Raw genomic sequence first — 21,491 nt, forward strand, 5'->3', positions numbered from 1 at the left:
TAATAATGTATGAATAAAATAAATAACGAGGACAATGCATGACTTATTTTTTCTCTAACTTGCATATCAATTGTGTGCAGAATGTTTTTTTGTTCAGGTACGCATTTTTTATCATCCAATGTCTTTTTTTCATTCACAGTTCGTCCGCTGTCGGTGCGGCTGAAGGGACAGAACGACCCGCTGTCGGCGGACAACACGTATGAGCTGGTATGCGAAGTGGTTGGAGCCCGCCCTGAGCCTGTGATCACGTGGTGGAAGGGAAGCATTCCGCTCAAGAACACGAGGGAGAGGGTGAGTTAAATAGGGCATCGCGTAATGTCCTTCTCCATTTGACTCCCTCCAGCGCATTACCGAAACGTCATTATCATCCTCCCATCTTTTCTCCGAGTGGTACTGGGTCCTTTTCTTCCCCAGGCGGTCTCCATTCTTCGGCGAACCGTATAGCTGTAGACTTCCTGGGACTTCTCTTGTCCCCGCGGTTGCTACATCGAGGAGAATGAATGGTATCCATTGTATAACAGCAGTCAATTCAATGTGGCTGCTTTCGGGGTTCAACGCTATGGGGGTCATGCATTGGACTCATTTTTTTGCCATCTGCATCTCACTTACAGTACCATCCATTTTGGCGTAGTTTGACGAAAAAAATTTACCACCTGTTAATGGAAAAACTTATCACAAATATTATTTTTAAATCGATTATTTTTATAAAAAATATGAAGCCATCCATCTTCTTTGGGTGTCATGAGGTGATATTAAAAAATTAGTGAAATAAACTTCAGTTTTCCATCACCCTCAACACCATCATTAGTCAACAATCTTAGGTTTGGCGTAGCTTTTTCTTCCGCTCTACTTCCTGTTACCGGTGGCGCCGACTCCATGGGGCCTGAGGGGGCCCGAGCCCCCTCAAAGATTCGTTTGGGGGGGCGGAGCCCCCTCAATAATTCAAGAAAATAATTAAGTTAAATTATGCTTAGTGAAATCACATAAATATATTTGTTATTTTTATTTCCCATGTTTGACAATTGTTACCTTTTAAAATAAATTCAACAATGTGTGTTTGAAACAAATAATTATATGGTTAAGCAGGTTAACTGAATCAAGTGGTGTGAATCATGGTAGTGTTTCGGTGCTGCGACACACTTTGAATTTAACCTCTTCCCGGGGCAAGATCTCCGATATGGGCCCCCCCCCCCAATATTTTTATAAGCCGGCGCCCCTGCCTGTTACCCTCTCCATACTGACGAGTTTTTATCTCTTTTACATCCTAAGTAACCGGTCTTATGTAACCCATTCGAGGTCTTCCTTCGCCTTCTTTCGTCCACTTATCCTTCGACGATTGATTATATTAGGCCGTCATGCGCCATGATGAGGCCAACTAAGTTGTTACGTTTTTTTTGTAAGGTTTTTGAAGACTTCTTTTTTTCTCCCGCTCTTATTAGCACTTCCTCATTTAGTACTTTCTCGGTCGATCCATTTATCTCTATCATTCTTCGATAGCACCACATCTGGAATTGTTCTACTCTTTACCTCACTTCAGCATTCAACGTTCAAGCCTCACTCCCATAAAGAATCTTGTCCCATATGTAGCATGCGATGAATTGTTTCCTTATACCTACATATTTTAGCATTCTCAGCTCTGAGTGGATTTTTCTTTTGTTGGAATTCTCTCTTTGCCCCTGCTGATATCTTCTATATTATTCACACATATTGACCCAGTGGAGATACAATCTCCTATATTATTTCTACTGTATAGATACCTTTTTCTCAACTTGTACGCAACCAAACTCTACAAATGAGGTACCAGAATGCATAGAATTTATCAGAGAAAATGCGACGGCATATCTTACTTCCTAAATATTGCTATTGTTACCTAAAATTGGTTTTTAAATAATTAAAAAAAAACAAAAAAACGGTAAATAGTCCTGACGTTAACGGCGAACAACTGATACATTTGTTCATTTGCAACAATATCTCGCATTCTTTAAATAACTTTTATCAAAATGCGGCTGATTCCACATTCCAGTCTCCTGTTGATACGTAAGTATGAGTCATCATGTGCGTTTAAAAGAGGATAGTGTAATTACTTCCAATGTTGTGTTTAAAGAGGACCTCTGACCTAAATTTGTACATAAACGTTCCAATTAAATTTGTACATAAGGCCCTGCCTTTTTTTCTACATTTTAAAATTAGAAACGCGCCTATCCCCTTATGGATCTGCATTGAAAAGAGCGGGGGAAGCATGCTGGGAGCGGGCGCAGCACGCTCGTCCAATAAATATCAGTTGTTACAGTGGATGGAGAGAAACATAAATAGCAGATAGACTAACTCCCGCCGAGTTATAGTTCATCAAATCAGCCGTTATTTCGACGCTTGAGATTTTTATCCATTCCATAAGACATAGCCTCTATAAAATGCTATGGAAATGGATATGTAGCTAATAATATTGGCCTAAGCTTCTCATTACTTTTTTTTGATTTGTTAGAGATATATTCTTCTAATTACAAAGTCCAATTAATTTATTGATATTGATGGAATATAACCGCACACTCTGAACGTAATGAGATGCAATATTAATGTGTTACCTCATGGTTCACGGATTATAATTTTAATGAGTGATCTCTTACTGCCGGTGATCCAACACGCACCCATTGAATGGAAGAATTAATTTAATCCATAAGCAAGTATACATATGGGCAATTTTTTATCAAAGTGTCTGAGCTGTGTTTCAGCCAGACGCTTGCCTGCGCGTTAGTTTGCTAGTTAATTTTATCCATACATCTGTGGGAAATGAATTTTCATCATACATTCGTAAAGTTTGTAGCACAGCTGTGTTTTCTTCAAATTTAATTACTACTTTGAATATGCATGCTCTCGGAAACAGTTTTGCATATTTCTGCGATTAACATATGGTCAAACACTCGTTAAAAGTGCATGATTGCGCGTAAAACATAGGGAAAGTTTCAAACAACAATTTTGTACGATGTCTTAACCATACATACGTCGTTAAACGGGAGAAGGGATGTTTTCAATCCATTTAATTTTTTTCAATTAGGTTCTGTTGGTGATATTATAACTCCGCGTGGTTAATAAATTATTGATTCTAAAGTATCAGCGATTCACATTTCATTGCCATTATACTTGAAATGGCATTTTTTCTCAACCTTTGTGCATGATCAATTTTTTTCTAAAAGGCCTCTAAAGGCTGTAAACCTGGACGATTTTAACGAAGCAAGCACTTCTGCACAAGTTCGTGATGACAAAATCAACTTTTGTAATTGAGTCAGCTAAGCTTGTTGCGTGATCATAATAACGACTGATAAAAACAAAGCGTTTTCAAAGAAGCCAGCGCTTTGAAGTGCTTCCCGAATTCGTGTGACTTAAAAAAATGTTTTATTGTGCCTGTTGAGCTTGTTATTGCATTTTGTTGCTCAAATATATACACCGCATATATACGTTGGTTATAATATTTTTCAAGGGAAGCTTCTTTTAATTTTCTGACATCAACTGTTAAATGAGAAAATTCTTGCTGTGACTGTTTCACGCGATACATTTAGAATCTGATAAATTTGCTGAAATTCATCGCGAAACTTTTGGATTGCATCAATTTGTGCACAAACGCACGATTACGACCCTGTAAAGTCGCCTGTGTTCAATTTTCTTTCTGGCACTAAACTGCGTTCCGCTCGTATCGAGGCTCTCCAAATCCTGGATAGGAGTTCAGGTGGAATCGTCGATACAGCGTTTCCAATAATGTTGACAAATACTTTTATTCAGATATTTAAGCACTTGCATGTTTTATTTTTTCGGATTAGTTTCAATGATATATAATTACTATTCTCAGTATTTTCAAATAAAAACACCACAAAGTGGCAAAGAGGAATTATCAATGTGATGGTTTTTCTACATTGGGTCATCATAGTTCATTCCTATTTTCTATCTCATGGCCGTCAATTTTTTCCTCTTCGCTAGTCCTTGTGCATATAAATTTGCCAGTGCATCGTGACGTAGCAGACTTGGAAGGCCCCGTGGCGTTACTCCAGTGATAATTTTATTCACACACTCATGTCCGTCGACTTGGTTGATCAATTTTTATCATGTATTGATTGCTTCGGGAAAATCACCTGCGTTTATATCCGCGAGCTCTCCGGTAGCAATTTTCGCCAATAAATCGTGTTCTATTTGAGTTTGAAATTCTGAAGATTTTTTTCACTTTTCCTCCTACATCTCATGTTTTTTCACGTCCGTGGGCCGAAGCAAATTTTTATCTTGAATAATTTCTCACAAGCTACCAGTGTTTAGTTTTGATAGCTGTTGTAGCGGTCTTGGAAGAGCTAAACAACTTTTATTTTGCATTACTTCGAACAAGTCACCTGCATAAATAACCGCAATCTCTCTGGTATCAATTTTCGACAGTATTTCGTTTTTTTAGTGAGGTCTAAAATTCTGAAGAATTCTTTCAGTTTTCCATCTTGTGGGGTTTCTACAGAATTCATTTGTTTTCACGCTCTTGGGCCGTCAAAAATGTTTATCTTGCATTACTTCGCACACGTTTATATTTGATAGCTGTTGTAGAGATTCGTAGAGCCAAACAACTTTTATTTTGTATTGCTTAGGGCAAGGCGCCTCTGTTTACATCCCCAAGCTCACCGGTATCAATTTTTATCTTTTTTTAGCTGGATTTAAAATTCTCAATAATTAATGTTTCAGTTTTCATGTTTTTTTTCACGCTCACGATTTACCGGTATTCATAATTTTAAGCTATTTTAGCGTACTTCGAAGAGCTAAACAAATCTTCAAATTCACCACCTTAATGCGTTTCCTCAGCATTCATGATTTTTCACGTTTTTGGGCCGTCGCATATTTTTATCTCGCAATACTTCGCGCACGTTCAATCATCATCGCAATCTTTCTCGCATTAACCTTTGCAAGGTCATTATGTTTTTTCTTGCTGGGGTGTTGAGTGTAATATTTTTTCCTCGTCTAAATCCATCAGTTCTCCATAAACGCGGTTCCCTCCGCTGATTAAACCAACGGACCAAGCCCCGGGGGGCATTTTGATGGGCATGCAAGCATTGGCCCCCTTTTACATGCATTCGCCCTTTACCGCCCGCGTCTTGGCACTCCCTCTCAATGGGTCGGCCTAACACGGGGTCACAGATCGACCCGGGGAGGGGCGGAGAGAAGTGAGGGAGGTGGTGTGTCCTACATCCCGGGGACAATAGGGCGAGAAGGCCATTATAATATGCATTTACGACTTTCAGATTAAAAGACCCCCGGGCGGAAAAAAGGAATTATCAAGTCCAAAAGTTGTCCACTTTGTGAAGTTTCGCCAGATTTCATGTTTTCTTTTTACGCTCGTGCGCTGCGGACTATTTTTATGGGCCCGATTAAAGGAGGCGATAGAAAATGGTATTCGTGTTCTGGCCAAGAGCTCGGTGGAAACTTTCATGCTTTAAGTTCTGTTAATCCTAAGGTATGAACTAGATCTGCAATGGATAACACAAAAGAGGAGATAGGGATAAAAAGTGGCAGATTTAATATATTCTCTTCGTCCCCAAAATTTTGTCAGGGTAAAAATTTAATTATATTACCTAACTTACTATCCGTCGCACTCTTTACAAGTCATTTTTATAATGCCTCTTCATTCATAAATGTCGAAGAAAGTTATAATGTTGGGCTGCTACCATATCATGAAACCTTTTTCTTAATGAAATTTTTTATTAATTGTTTTTGCCACCTATTTGTAGGATTTTGTTATGTAATCATACCCTGTTGGATAAAATTCTTTGGGGAATTAATATTTGCCTCATGATTTGCCATTGTTTTGACTGAAAATCGATATAGGCGTAAATATATCACAAAGGAATTATTAAATTTTTCTTCTTTGGGCTTCTATGAATATATTCTTTATTATATTCCGAATCTTAGGAAATTTTCAGCTGGAAGAAATTTCGAAGCATCATTGTTATGGTGAATTATTTTGGAGTTATTTATGTTTTGGTTTCTTTTCACTCTTTTAAAAAATAAATGGAGAATATTTTTGTCCATTCAAATTAAAAAGACTGTGAAAGCAAGCAAAACGTCTTAGGCAGCTTTATTTTTCTGGAAACAGAAATATAATCTCGTTTATGTCAATCACGTGATTTTTGTCTTGGAAATCCAGGCGAAGACAAAAAAACATTTTTCTCCTGCTTTCATCGTTTACGACCATGAAATAACACAATGAAATCGTTTTTTCATTATTTGACATTTAATTTCATATGAAAGTCAAGAAAACTACTGTTATTTCTAGTTTAAAATAACTCAGTTCACTTTTTTGTACTGGTACATCTGAATTATATCCAAGGCCGGCCTCGGTGGCGGCGGGGTAACGTTCTCGCCTGTCAAACAAGAGGTCGCGGGTTCGAGTCCCGCCTGAGTAGGTTTCCCCGGTCCAGGCTTGGTCGTTTGTGCACGTTTACTTGTTACATCTGTTGAACACCCCGGTGTAAAATGGCCAATAAAAGCTGTATCCGGTGGTTTGAGGATAAAATTTTTTTAAATAAAACAAGTTCCTTATCAAATTTATAATTACATTAAATATTTCAAAACACGAAAGCAAAATTGAATCCTTTAATGCTATATTCAACGTTAATGAGGTCTTTTATCAAATATTATTAACCATTTTAATTTATTAGTTTCCATATAAAACGTATTTGTATTTTCCTTCACCTGGGGGGAAAGGCTCTTTCTTAATGAAGTTGAATACAGAGGTTTTTTTTTGTTTTGCCTCTACTGCTATTTTACATCAAAATAAAATCTATGCCACTGGGCAAAGACTGCAGATGGTCTATTTTCCAAAAGGCCTGCAATAGAATCCGTATGTGGATGAAGAATTTCATCCCCAAATTCTTAAGATCAATTCTAAAGCAGAGAGGCAAAAACCAAATCAAACTATTCGATGTCACCCTCTATGCAATTTACGGAATAAAATAAATCCATACATTAAATCATTCACACCTCTATGTAGACATATCATGGCTTTAAAGCTTCCTTTTTAACCGGAAATTTACGGTAAAATGCAAGGTATTCGTTACCTAACTACTTCATTGAAACCTGCCATCTCAACGCCTACTTACTTAAAGCATAGATTGTGTTTTTGAATAATCGCAGTTGGCAGAGAGCAGGAGGCAGTAATCTGGATTGATGCCCACACCAATAGCAATAGGCTTACCGCTTATCAACTCCTGAAAACTGACCACAAATTCTAACAAAACGCTGGCCAACAAAAACAAAATACTCGACGAATGGTATTGGCAGTTACAGCATCTTGTCGCCGTTTTTCAAAAAAAGACTACATTTTCAATCGAAAAAATTACTAAATTTTAAATCTGCTGAGCAGAACTCATAAATCAGTCATGCTGACCTTACAATGGGCTTACTTCCTGATAAACGTCCAACAGACGTTCATTTTAACTGTAGCAAAATATGTATGATCATAGTCAAGGTATTCTAGGAGTCGAAGGAATAAAAACTTTGCTTTTTCCGCCTGGTAAGAAAACTTATCAGATTAGACGCTAGACGCCCTGGAGGAGCTAGAAAGTTTTACCCACAGTGATTCAAGCCTAGTTAATGAGTACCTTTATCCATCTCACTCCACCCTCCACCACTTCCCCACTTACTCATCCAACTCTCCACCCACCCCAACCCCAATCGTTGTGCGAATTAGGCTGGGAGCCGTTGGAGACTCGGAGGCTGCGCGCTAGGCTTAGATTGCTTGAAAAATTGAGAATGGATATCTTTAAGAGCGACACAGAGAACATATTATTAGAGCCACACTATATTTCCAGGTCCGATAGAAGCGATAAATTAAGAGAGATGTTTTGCCGAACGGACAGATATGGGAATTCGTTTTTCCCCCGAACCATAAAGGACTTTAATAAACGCTAGTCGCAACCTTGTTAGATCACATTATTTTTTTAGCTGTAAACGGCTGGTGTCCTAACACCCCCTGCCACACGCCTTTTAGGCGGCTTGCGGGGTATTATGTAGATTTAGATGAACCACAGTGAGCCCAACCGTCATTTACCCCAAACCACCACCCCCTCAGCACCTGGAAAAAATCTCCCACTCCGTTTTTAATGCAAAATATGTTCTCCTCAATTTACATGAACGTTGAAAACTCCACCTTGAAAATGTTATCTGTAACGAAAATATGGTCGGTCAAAGTAAATCGCCATGTGGATAAAGCAAAGTTTTTACTCCTTCAACTCCTACGAAATAGGATATCCACCACGTTACGCCCGCTACTATTAGAAAGTATTCTATGCATAATATTGGCCTTATTACTTATTTTTCATCAGTTGTAACCGACCAAAATCTTCAATAATATGTTCAATTTATCCCAAGCCCTCAGAGGATAGAAGGGAAATACAGTGCAGTGCACTTACAAATAGTCTGCAGACTGACCGCTCTTTGATATTGAAGAGCCTCGAAGAGCTCCCTATGCTTTTCATCAAAACCAAAATTTTGTACATCGCACACTGAACTTTAAAACGATTGAATTTTGATATCCTTTCCCTTCGTGAAGCCAATGAATTGCCATCTTGAGAAGAACTTCAAGAATACCGCTCCATTTAAAATCATGGGAAATTACTCTAACAAAAAAATCTTCTCATATCACATAATTTGGATGAGGTTTCGACTAAGCAGATAAATTACTTGTATCTCTTACGAAATTTTTTGGATCTCAGACTGCACTATCCTTGCGATGGAATTTTGCTCATTTTCCCATTTCAAATACAAAGGAGTTGGCCATGTTCAATGGTCAGCATAACTTTAACTGCTCCCGTGCGCGTTGCCTAGCGACCAGCATTCCATTGTTTTGGGTTCAGTGATCCCACCGCATTGTCGATTGTGAAAAATACATCGACTATGATTTCGATTAATCGCAAGCCTGATGAGCAGAAGGTGGGCTAACCGCTCATCAGCTCCTCAAAGAGCACTGCGTGGGTGCAAATGGCTGCGAGCAGCCTTCGGTAGCAGGCGCCCCTTGACCCACGGCCGGCCATTAAGTAGGTGGGTTTCCGCGCCCTCTGCCGGCCGGCTGGTCTTCCGCTCCAATTATCGCGCTCCTTTGGCAGGCGGAGGCCTAAGTGGACGGATATCCATGGCTCTCCTCCGAGCGGCGGGACGATGCCGAATAATTATTCAGAGGGTAAGGCTCTCTTCTTCCGTCGCGGATCGTTTATGGGCTTTGTGAGGGAGCGAAAGGCAGGGCCGGTGAGAGTCTGAGGGGATGCTTCCGCCCTCATCAGTCGGGAATGCGATAATGGGCCAGTCGGGGGATTTTGAGGGGCGCGGAACGCACGACAGAGTGCATCAATTTCGCCACTTCTTCCCCGAAGTGAATGGACGAAGTTATTATCATTTATTTATTATATCAATGAATGTAACATACAATATCTTCCTTTTTGACCACTTAATTTTTATATCACCAATAATATCGAGTGATTGTCGTCCGTTTAGGCCATTATCATTTAATATTATTATTATTATTATTATCATCATCATCCTTTAATTTTCTTCTTGTTTTAGTGTAAAGAGAACGGGTTCTCACCAAGGTAACTCTTTACTGTTGAATTACTTACTATTAATTACTACTTATACTTATTACTTACTATTAATTACTACATTTATTACTTACTATTAATAATATAACTTATTAATTACTTTATTTTATTATTATTATTATTATTATTATTATTATTATCAATTAATTTAACATATTTTCCTTTTCTGCATCTTGATATACATACCCATTGGAAATCTCGAGTGTTGGTCGTTAGTTTAATAATAATAATATTTATTTTTCTTGGACAATTTTCCATTAAGAACATACAATGGACACAGCATACAAAAGGGCTTACAAAGTAAACTTTACAAAATATATCAAATATTTCGAAATGTAATACAGCACAACTAGCACATCAGGACATAAAAATGAAATCTTGAAGTTACTCAATCAATCATAGCAAGAAAACCTAAGTATATATACTGTACAACATACTTATCACAACATTTAGGGTAGAACATGAATAATGATAATTTTTTCACTCCAACAAATATGGCATGCAATTTCAAACAGACCTGAGGTAAATATTTTAAAACATTAATTATGAAAAGTTGAGATCACAATGACAACTAAATGCATACTTTACAAGTTTGGGCGATTATCATTTGTTTATTTATAATTATCAATTAATATTTCATATATTATCTTCATTTTCTACCTCTTGGAAAAAATCATTCTTTGCCAACATTCCAGACTTTAATGAATTCCATTTCAAGGGCTATGTAGGAATAATGATATGAGCGTGTAACGCCTACCTGTTAAATGAGCTGCGATATAACTGTGTTGTAGCATCGTATGATTTTTTCTATTTACCCCTGAAATGGAATTCATTTAAGTCCGGAATGTAGGGAAAGAATAATTTTTAATCACCCAAACTGACGACCTACACACTATATTTTTAATGGATAGATAAATAAATGAAACATCAAAGTTTCAATAGGTCAAATGCCTGTCTATAGAGCTTGCTCATAGCAATTTTATCAACTGCGAAAATTCCACTGATGAAAAATAATTTGCCTTATCCATGCCTCGACTCGAATATCCTGAATTTGCGAGAACCGGCTTTGAATCCCGGCTGAGGAGAATTAGATTTTTTTCTCTGAAGAATTTTGGCAATCTTACCGAAAAATATAAGCAAAAATTTTACTGTTGCAGCCGAGGATAAAATTTTCCATAAAAACTCAAAGTTATTGCACTGATGGAGTGCTGGTTCGTCATTTCTTGGTCCCGATAATTTCTCAATTGTTTTTTCGTCAACAATTTCAACCTTGATTTCGATAAATTTTCAATGGGCATGCGTGGATTCAGAGTTATTTAGCATTCCATTCTTAGACAATTTTGATGTTTTGAATCAATGATTTGAAACTTGTGAGCTATATTATATTCTAACACAGGGCATGACTAATTTGAAAAAATCTCTTTTCTCAGACACAACTGGGTAACTATTGCTGGATATTACATTTCTCTTGGAAAAAATGAAATAGAGGCTTGAGGCACCCGGGGGTGGGCTGGATACCTACTGTGTGGGCCAGGATGGTGTTATGGAATCGGAGAAAGGGAAGGACCATGTATTATGTCATCCAAAAGCTTTCAAATTCCATTCGTCTTCATATTTTTTAATAACCGTTTACTCCCGAATGTTTTTAAAAATGCTATTTTTTCATCCGTATGGTGGCCTTTTTGCTAGTAGCCTTAAGGCAGTATGTGATGAACGGCAAAAGATAATTCATGAATGTGAGATGCCTAAACGACTTCGATTTTTCGCAGATGTTATTGTATTTGGAGTGATTAAATATGATTAAATGTAAAAACAACACTCCACGAAAGAAAAAAATATATACATAAGACTTTTCGTAATTATTCAACTTCGACTCCAAATGTAATGGTAACCTATGTAGTTCCTAAATGAATGTTCTAATTTGATTAGGATAGTATTTTGATATTTTGATCGATAAATGTAGTGTAAATGACTAAAATTCCCGGAGCGTTAATATTTCACGATATTAAAAGAAGAGGCGGAGAGCCAAATTTAATATTTTTTCGTCATTCTCACGAAATAAGATGCACAATACGCGATCATATCATTAGGCTTTCCTGAGGAGAAATAAATACGGTATAAAAGCTTGTGTTTTGGATTTCACTGTCAATTTTAACTTCTTTTAATGGAAAAATTGATAGTGTAACGTCATTTAGTGTTCCACCATTATAGTGGCAACAAATTCCTCATAAGGAAACGTGTCTTTTGACACCGTGACTTAGCTCGTTAAGTGCACGAAGAAATGAGAAAGCTAAACGGCTTTTTGCGCCTCGGCCGTGGTAACTGGCAATGAAAGGTTCTCTTCTTTACTTCACCGGCACTCGCCTGCGCTCAAAGCTCTCTGGTTGATAGCATGTGGCACGGACTGATCCCGGATCAAGCTCCCCACTTTCCCAGCTCATATATCTCCAGGAATTTTCAGCGTCTTGACAGTGATGTAAGGTGATATTTCACCTCATACGATCCTACACCTTCTCGTCTACGGAAATTACGGCATCTCTTTGAATCCTCGGTATAAGGAGGTTTTTGGCATAATACTCCTTACCTCGGATTACTCTCATTCTGGCATAAATATCCAGGTATGTGGTAAATGCCCATTTCCTATTCACTCAAATGGTAACTTATGTACTTTTGCTTGTGACATTTCATATGTATTCTTTGATCAGAGTCAGCAACCTTATAAAACCAATGGATCTCATGAAAAAATTAACGCACTAGGGTAAGATTCAAACTATTGTTATAAATAAACAATTAACCCTCAGTCAGTCACGTCACATTTTGGGACGCCATTTGTCGTGTGACGTCTCACAGACACCATTTTGGAATGGTTAAACAAAATGCATGAAAGTAGAAATAACTGTTTTGACTACAATAACTCATTCATCTTATACTTAATTTCATGATTGGGCAACCAATTCATGCATAAATATGATTGAGATATTTTTATTAATGAAAGACTCAATACTACTTATTTTGACGTTTCGTGCAGTTTTTCTTTCGTTGAAATTATATCAACATGTTTAATTTGGACGGTAAATGTAAACACATTTTCCACAGTTTAGCAATGCTGAAATTTTCTAATAGCCTAAAACATTTTTACTCTAGGGGAAATTATTGATTTTGGAGATATTTTATATTGATAGCGTGTTCAGTTGAACTTGAACCAAAATATCTCCTATCAGATTAGAAAGTTATTATTCGATGCAACCACAAAATTGTCATGTGTATGTTTACGGTTAATGTTATACATCTAAATCAATGTAATATACCTCTATAAACGTATGTATCAGAGGGGAAAGCGGTGTATTATAGGTCTAAGTTCACTCATATTACGTGAGAATCGTAGTAAATTCTTCGCAATAATAGTTTTACTCAGGTTTAAATTGATTACAATTAAAAAAATCGTAGAAGTAAGACGCATATCCAAAATTTAATGCTTTAAATATTTGTTTGTTTAAATTATAAACGTATTTAAAAACTTTGCGATGAATATCACGGAGCTATTATCATGTAACTGGTTGTTGATATAATGTGGCTTGAATTATTTAAATGTATTTGTTTTTTCCCGTTGTTAAATCCCATTAAATCTCTCAACTGCTCTTAAGCCTATTTAATGGTTTAAATGCTTCATTTTTTGTATCTTGTTTTCCTATTCTTGAATATTTCTCGACCTTTGCCAAGGTGTGATCAATATACTTTCCACTGTCAGTTAAATAAAACCTTTTTTCACCATCACGGCAAGCTTTTAAAGTGCGTTTAGTTAATAGGCTTGAAATAAAAATTTTTAACTTAAGTTTTATAGAAAAAATATTTCAAAGAATTTTTTTCTGATCCGAGGAATTCCGGAAGAGAATTTCCAAAAACCCCACGGAAGATGAGAAAATTTGAAGCTTGGGAATAAGCCTTCGATTCTCTCCCTTCACCTTAAGCCTATTTTAACCCTCACGCCGGTAGTCTGCCGATCCTTTTGTCGAGCCATGATCACTTTCTTCCCCGCTGCGTCCGAGGGAAAAATCCGATAAAATTCCTTCATTTGGCTGCCTGAGAAAAAAAATCGAAAAATTGCCATGTTGGGCGGAGAATCCTTATGAGAAACGTGACTTATCAATTTTTTACCCTTCAATACTCTCCTAGCGCTTGTTTGCTCATTTCTTTGGCCTTAACCGAAACGGGTCGTACGAACACATAAAGCCTTAATTGCCATATCCGTTCCGCTGCCTTTCGTCTTCGATTATGAGGAAAATGAAAAAAAGGAAAAAAAATTCAAAAATAGCCGTGCCCAAGGGGTCTTCAACACACTTAGTTTTTTTTTCCATCGCCATAATTGGATTCGATTGCTTAATCAAAATTGCCGATTGGCTGCGATAGGTGCTAGTAATTGTCGCCGAGGAAGCCGTAACAGTGTGCGGCTTTTCCCGTTGATTTACGGTACTTGGAGTGACGAAAAGGTGATATGGAGGGGTTGGTTTTAATTTCCTCAATTTCGAGGCAATCGCCTTGCCAAGTGGGACAGAAACTGATGAGGAATGTCTCTTTTGATCAGAAAATAACCTTGATGGATTTGTTCGAGCCCGAAAGATTAGTTTCAATTAGACGACGATGAACGAGCTTCCCTGCTTCAGTTCTCACCATTTTAGGTATCAAAAATGCATGGCTGGAAATTATGAAACATATAAGGAGCTATTCATATATTTCTGCCTCTTTAGTATTGTCTTTATTTCATTTTCTCATTTAAGTAGTCCGTGATTGCACAAAATGCACTAGTGTTGGTCAATGCGTACCACCTTTGGAACGGCCTGCCCAAAAACTTAATACCTACATTGTTCTGTTGCTAGTTTGAACATAAAATTTCATAATTTGTTTCTTTCTGAAGACTAAATATTGTTATTATTTTGTTCGTAGTAATTGGTTTGTATTAATATACCATATATAAATATAAATAATGGTATTTTAGTGCAGTTCTTCCATTATAAACTTTTAAAAAAGTATACTTACAGATGAATTTTGTAAAATGATTTCCAGAATAATTTGCATTCAGCCTTTTAAATTGTCAAAGCTCTGCATGAAACTTAAATGTTAACTATTGTATTAATTTTTATTAATTTTTTTCGCTATGTTAGTTCAAATTCTTGGTTTATTTTATTCACGTTGCTCAAAAAATGTATGTTTTTATTCCTAAGGGGTATATAATTTTATGGCCTAGAGCTTCTGTTTTTTCCCCAGGAAAATTAATTAATTTCGTTAAAAATTTTATTCATAGTCATCATCACGGGCCAGTAATTTGGTATGGTTGGTTTGACATAGCTGTCCTATCATCTTACCTTTTCATAATCAGTTGTCGTCTCTCTTATATCCTTCTCCTATACTTATCCGTACTAGTCCTTTCTTACTCATTTGGCTCCTTTTTATATTAATTAATTTTAATTAATTTCAAATTAATGCTAGTTGATTACGGCCTGGTGGAAATTCAAATTTCTGAAAGTACACAGAAAAGCATCTGCTTAGTAAATTTTAATTTTTTTAGTTCTTTTATTGGTGAATCCTTTTCCTATTTTTTTGCTACATGCTCGGTCGTTGAAAATATTGAGCTGATGGAAAAAAATCGAGAAAACTGCTGATTGGCGTACTGAAAGACTCGATTGGAACTATTTAGATGTCGAATAATTTGTTTTAGAACCTCAAAATCTTTCTTTAGTGCCTTTCAACTATCATCATGTCTGAGCATCTAAATGCCTCAGTTTTAATGAAATATGCGATCTGCATAGTCCTTCGTACATACGCTAGTTGGCTGTTAGGATCTTCTCATGCGCTTTGAAAGAAATTCTGGCTCGCAATTAGACTCTAAACCCAATCCAGGGTTACCAATCCGTCAATTTTTCATTTTCTTAACGCATGAGGTGACTGAATTTCTTGAAATTTTCTTAGAAAAGAGAAGATGAAAAACAACTTTCATATACATATCCCTCTCACCGCACATTGAAAGGTTTATTAACCATTGAAGGGGTATTTACGGTTCATTCGCAATGAAATATTCTAAGGTGGCTAGCAGACTACCTATCACACATATGCATGCAATCATCGGAAAGTTGACTACGCTCAAAATATAGGATAATAGAACAAGTAAAACTTAATATAGATACTTATGGTATTGGAGAACTTATCACGCTTGTTTAAGCATTTCGGCAAGATAATAAACATAGTAAGTACCTGTAGTTAAAAGCCATTTTACGCCTCAGTTTGGTCTGAAAATCTATCGGGAGGATATAAAAATCATATGAGAAGTTTACAGGAGGATAGAAGCAGGTACAAGTTGACAAGTTCTTTCTATTTACGAAGGTATTTTAATGGGTAATGAAGTAATTACCCATAGTGAAATAAACTCTCTGAACATGTACTGATACTCCCTTGTATGACTACCTAGTTCTGCCAAGTAAAATTCTTGGTGTTCTCGCATATGGAGGAATAAAGCTGCATTCCAATTTTGGAAACGGTCTAATTTCGCCAACCTAATCCAATCTAAGCTATGATTCTAAGTTGAATAAAATGAGTGAATGCAGGTCGATGGACAAATTGTGGTAAGACACGCGCAGTTGTTCGAGAAATAGAGGCGAGGATTATCTCAGAATGAAAAACACAACGAGAGCGATAGAAAGAAATCAACTCTCGCAGTCCTTGCTCGCTAGGAGTTGAAAAACTTCCCGTCTCCAGAGGACAATTACGCCATCCTGCTGATAGCGTGTAACGAAGACTATCTCGATTCATTACCGTCCCTTCCCCTCCTATAAAAGACGGCTCACTGTCTGTTTGTGAATTTTCTCATCCACTTAAGCGGAACTTAATTCCATTCGCTTGCCCCCCACGCCGCTACCAAACGCCCTCTTGGAGTGGAGGGTGGAGGCTCGGCGTAATCCGGTACGGCCTGCCCAACCGTGTTATTCCTAATGGCCTTCCTCGCCCACCGCTCCCAAACACAGGCGATTCACTTCCTTATGAACGGGGCACTGTGATTCGCCCGCTATTCAAATCCCTCTTACCCGTTTCTTTGCAGCGTTATCTCACCATCAAGTAGATACATCTTTTCGTGCGATTGCAACAGAAAACACGGACGGAAAAGTACGAACTATCGTTGAGTAGGTACTGAATAGTTTGAGGAAAATTAAACTGTGACTGGTGTCCTCACGACCTGGATCTTTCTTCCTTAGAAAACGAGAATTTCTTCTTGGGAAATCATTAGATACGTTTACTCCATGAAGATTGTTATTCCCAAAAACAAGAGTCGTTTACACATTTTATATTAGGCATTTCGCCAATTTTTACTGAAGTGAGAACTTCACGGTGGAAATATTAACTTCATTTTATCCCTTTTGAAAATGAGCTGATGACGTCACAAACTCAAGCCAAGCGCGTCATCTCTTCTTATTGTTAGATACTCATCTGCCTTGCACATCGGTCTCCCATAGTGTGTTGTTGTTTACTCTTATATGAGCAATTACTTCCCTAAATTAATAGTTCTCCGTGAGCGATTTAATGAATCTCTACTCATATGACGTTATCAAGTCTTAAAAATGGGCATAAACATGGGGCATGCGTATTTTCGTGTGATCACAATGGAAGGAACAGGAAATGAACGACTTGTGTGAAAGCCGGATGGTTTAATCAGTGTATTATTCAGTAGAATTTGTAGAATGTTCGCTTGAGATTCTAATACAGGGAATTCTAAATGTCTAAGATATTCAGCTATTAGTTTCAAGTAGGATATGTTGGAATACACCCGTTATGAATAATATAAATCTTGCAAGATCCATTTAAAAACATTATTTGCTGACCCTAAGTTTTTCGACGCCTCAAATGACGTGCAAGCATCGAATCAAGTAGTATCAATAAATAATTTGTGGTGGAATATTCAGCATTTGCTTATTTTATTTATTTATTACCATACTATCGTAAACAGCACATATTAGATCGGGGTTTCCAACAAGGTAAAACATTTACACAAGCACGAACAGTATGCCCTAGATGGGGGGAACCTAACCAGGTGGGACTCGAACCCTAGACCTCTTTTTTGGCATGCGAGGACTTTACCCCGCCGCCACCGAGACCGTCAGCTTATTTTTATTTAGATACTATTCAGTTGGAATGTTACTTATGGTAATGGTAGTATTGTGGCGAATCATCATCATTAGTCAACAATCCTAAGATTGGTTTGACGCAGCTCTCCATTTCTTTCTCCTATCCGCTAATCTCTTAGACAATTTAAAGTTGGAGTAGCTGCGCCTCCTCGGGATAATAATGTGGTGGTTTCCCCTTGCCTTCCACATCGCAGTACTACAGCCGTTAAAGTAAATGTTACCACGCCTGAAGTGCAATGAGTGTCGCTGTACTGACCATCGTGATCTCCACCTTCACTCATATGAAGAAGAGCTGCTGCCCTCTCCTCCGGGTGATGCGAGGCATAATTGTTGGCGGCCTCTCATCGCCAAGTCACGGTATCTTCACAGGTTTAGTGTATCATTTAGATGGCCTATCTCACCCAGGGATAGACCCATACCACCTCGGATAACCGCCGCTTTTTGTCCACGACTGCTTATTCGACAAGTAAACTTGCTTATATCGCAGCTAACCTCTATATCTAGAGGTTGACCCACCATCCGCAACCCGGTGGACGCACTCGGTGGCTTAAAGCTCAGCCGCGAATCTCATTGTGGCGAATGTATTCGGTAAATGCAATATCAGTGGACGATGAAAATTGAACACAAATTGAACACAATTTCTCCCTTTTATTTTGCTTCTTCTTTGAGTGAATCTTGGGCAGGAAGTCGAAACAGGAATCCTTGCGAGATCATTCTAGGCATCGATTTCTTCTTAATTCGCTTGCGATTCGTTTTTGTGTTTTTTTCACTAGCTACTCACCTTCCTCCTCGAATGAGGGTGAGTCAAGTGTCTGAGCTCCTGATCGCCTCTTTCCATTGGCGAGTGAGAGAGACTAATTTCCTCATCTTGGCAAGGATTCTCCCTCTAGAGGAAAATCCATTGCTCTTAATTTTCGTCTCGATTCCAGGAAAGCTAAACAATGGATTGGATGAAATTGAGTTGCTCTAATCCCCTCTTGGTGCCCAGCGTGTTCATTATTTTAGAACCGGAAATGTATGAGATAAGACACCTTAATACATTAGCCTAAATAAAACGAGGTAAAATGCTACGTACACGCAGCGCACATTACTTAACTACTTAGCGGTAATTTCAACTCTTCGTTAGTGTGCGAGCCATCTGAGGTTATATCATTAGGCATCGTCATCTGAGGTAATATCATGGTAATGTTTAATTGGCCAACTGTCACGGGGATCGGGTTGGTCTGGTGGCTTGAGTGTATCCTTCCCACCACGTGGGCTCGGGTTCAAATCCCGGCGGTGGCAGAGAATTTTCGGAGACTGCCCGATCCCTGCTTGAATAATGTGTGGAGGACATTTCCAGTGTAACACTCCGTCCGTCGGATGGGACGTTAAGCCGTGGTCACCTTGGCGCATTTCGTTATGAGAAAGTCAATGCTGACGCCGGGTTTCTCTCCACCCTTCCTTACCTACCCTATCTTCATGTCACAAATGACCTTATCTATCGATTGCCGACTTAAAATATGAAACACCTAGCCAACTGTGACCTTGATGATTAAGCCATCAAGGCCATCAAGCGAAACAGTTTTGTAAATAACTTTTCGGTTGTGATCACTTTAATACAAAGTTTTACTTCTTCGTTATCCAAATATTTCGGCTCGATGATACTGTTTTGTTTAAGGTTGAAAGTCTTTTACGGCTGTGATGCTAAATTTTCCCTAGCGTTTCGCTGATTTTCGTTTATTGGATTAACGAGTTTCCTAAAACCGTTGTAGTTTCATCGGAATTGTTTCAAAGTTTCAAAGTTTTGCGCCGCTATTTCCTCGTATAGTGACGGGCAATCCTTTTACAATTCCATTAGCGTCTAAAAAGGGGGTTACCAACTCATTTGATCAGTGTCACTCACATCCTCACGGTGCTTTATCGACAGTCTGTATTTCCAAGTTCATCGGCGTTCTTTTACGTTGAATAGGTAGGTGGAACCGTACTGATGAAACCTTATCGTAAAGCATGAGTATGCCAGTTCTTGAGGGTGCCATATTCCGAAAACTCTATCACTACTTGCAGCTGTATTGTTATTTAGTAGGTTACTACAATTTAAATTCAGAGATATATTCCTAGAATAAATGTATCACATATTCATACATTGACTATGCTATGAAAGCTTAAAATATATTTTTTCCTTATATATCTCTTTTTTTCAAAATTTTATAACATGATACTTCTTTCTTTTACTTTTACTTATCTTACCATTGCGATAAATTAAAAAAATTTATGCTATACATTTTTACATTCTATTAAATACCCTCATTCTAAAAGAATGGTCAAATTTAATGTTGTAATGAAATAAGTTTCCTATTAAAAATTTTGGAATTGATTTTGATTGCAATTTTGACTGTCCACTGAAAAATCACGATGCTCTCTGAACTAACTACAATATCGAAAGTCCTACATCTACCGTTATTCCCTTCGGCCTATCCTCGTCGGAGTATTTTATTTCATTTTGTGAACGCGGTGGACTCAATTTTTTTAACTATTTCGGTGAGAGGGCCCTTATGCTTTTAAAAATTTGCTCTACCTTTGGATATAATGCAACTCTTCCGTCGATTTTCCTACAAAGTTAACGCTTGAAAACGGTAAAATTCACTGTCTCCAGGTTTGCCCAGAAAATTTTATTTTTTCCGTAATATGACGAAAATGTGTCCTTTGCAATAATTATTTCAAAATATTGACTGATTCAAACAAGACTACACCAAGCTATTGGTCCACGACCATGGTTCCACCTCTTTTTAACATCTATTAGCGTTCCTCTAGAAAGGCTTTAATGTAGAAAAGCCGGATTTGTTGACAAAAAGTTATCTATATATTATGGAATTGTATTTTCAAAGCATATCCTGACATCAATTTAGGTAAACAAAGTAACATTTTTCATATTTTAAAATACCTCAACGTGCTCTTTGTACTATTCGTCGATTCACTTGACGCAATACTGAAATATTTATAAACGTCATTTACCTCTTCGATATATTTTTCTTTTCTATCAATGCAATGTATCCAATTTTAAACTTCAACTGCGACAGAGCGCTAATTCTATACAAAATTTGGAAACATCCACGGAAAAAACGTAGATGTTGATTTCCATGAAAAATAACGCATCTCATATTTTAAAAATTAAACCTGAATCCGAGCCGATATATCGGCCCGATGTACTTTTCGTCCCAAATGCAAAAGTCAATATATCGGCCTTAGAGGGTCAAAGTACTCTCCATACCTCCGTCACGAAGACTGAATAATTAACTGGAACAAACACACGCTGTGGGATCGGAAACGCTAGAGCTCGCACTCTCGCGACCTCGCTTCGAATTCGTCGACTAAGTCGTGAAGAGCTATCGTTTTCGGCGTCCAAATAGCCATCGAGAATACTCTCGTATCAAACTTCACCGTCATCAGAGAGAGGGGAAGGAATTTCGCCCTACGCCTATTTTCATAGCTGTTTGAAATAATAAGCCAGGCGTTTGCTCCGATGTTTTGCATCACTCGACATCCTCATGCTATTCTCACGTGTTTGAGTGTGTTTCCCCGGCCATAGCCTCGTTGAAGTTTGTTTTTAAAATTCTCCATTGCCTTTGGCTCTTTGACCCGTTTGTGCAAGAGGATTTTACCATGCATAATTAATAATTAGTTTTACCTTCTGAAGTAATAATTTTCTTCACTCTCGATTTTTTCTTTAACG

General features: G+C 37.7%; 1 protein-coding gene across 5 annotated transcripts in view; it reads left to right on the plus strand.

Moving 5' to 3' along the window:
• The window catches only part of LOC124167949 (nephrin-like), a 567,792-nt gene that overhangs the window by 512,715 nt on the left and 33,586 nt on the right, over window positions 1-21,491 (plus strand). For all 5 annotated transcript variants that reach the window (XR_006866796.1, XM_046546015.1, XM_046546016.1 and 2 more), the window contains exon 5: window positions 140-291. Coding sequence is in view for 4 of the 5 variants with exons in the window: in XM_046546015.1 (XP_046401971.1) it covers window positions 140-291 (152 nt within the window). In the remaining variant the exon portion in view is untranslated. The remainder of the gene's footprint in view (window positions 1-139; window positions 292-21,491) is intronic.

Source organism: Ischnura elegans, chromosome 11, assembly GCF_921293095.1.
Source record: "Ischnura elegans chromosome 11, ioIscEleg1.1, whole genome shotgun sequence".
NCBI classification, from domain to species: domain Eukaryota; kingdom Metazoa; phylum Arthropoda; class Insecta; order Odonata; family Coenagrionidae; genus Ischnura; species Ischnura elegans.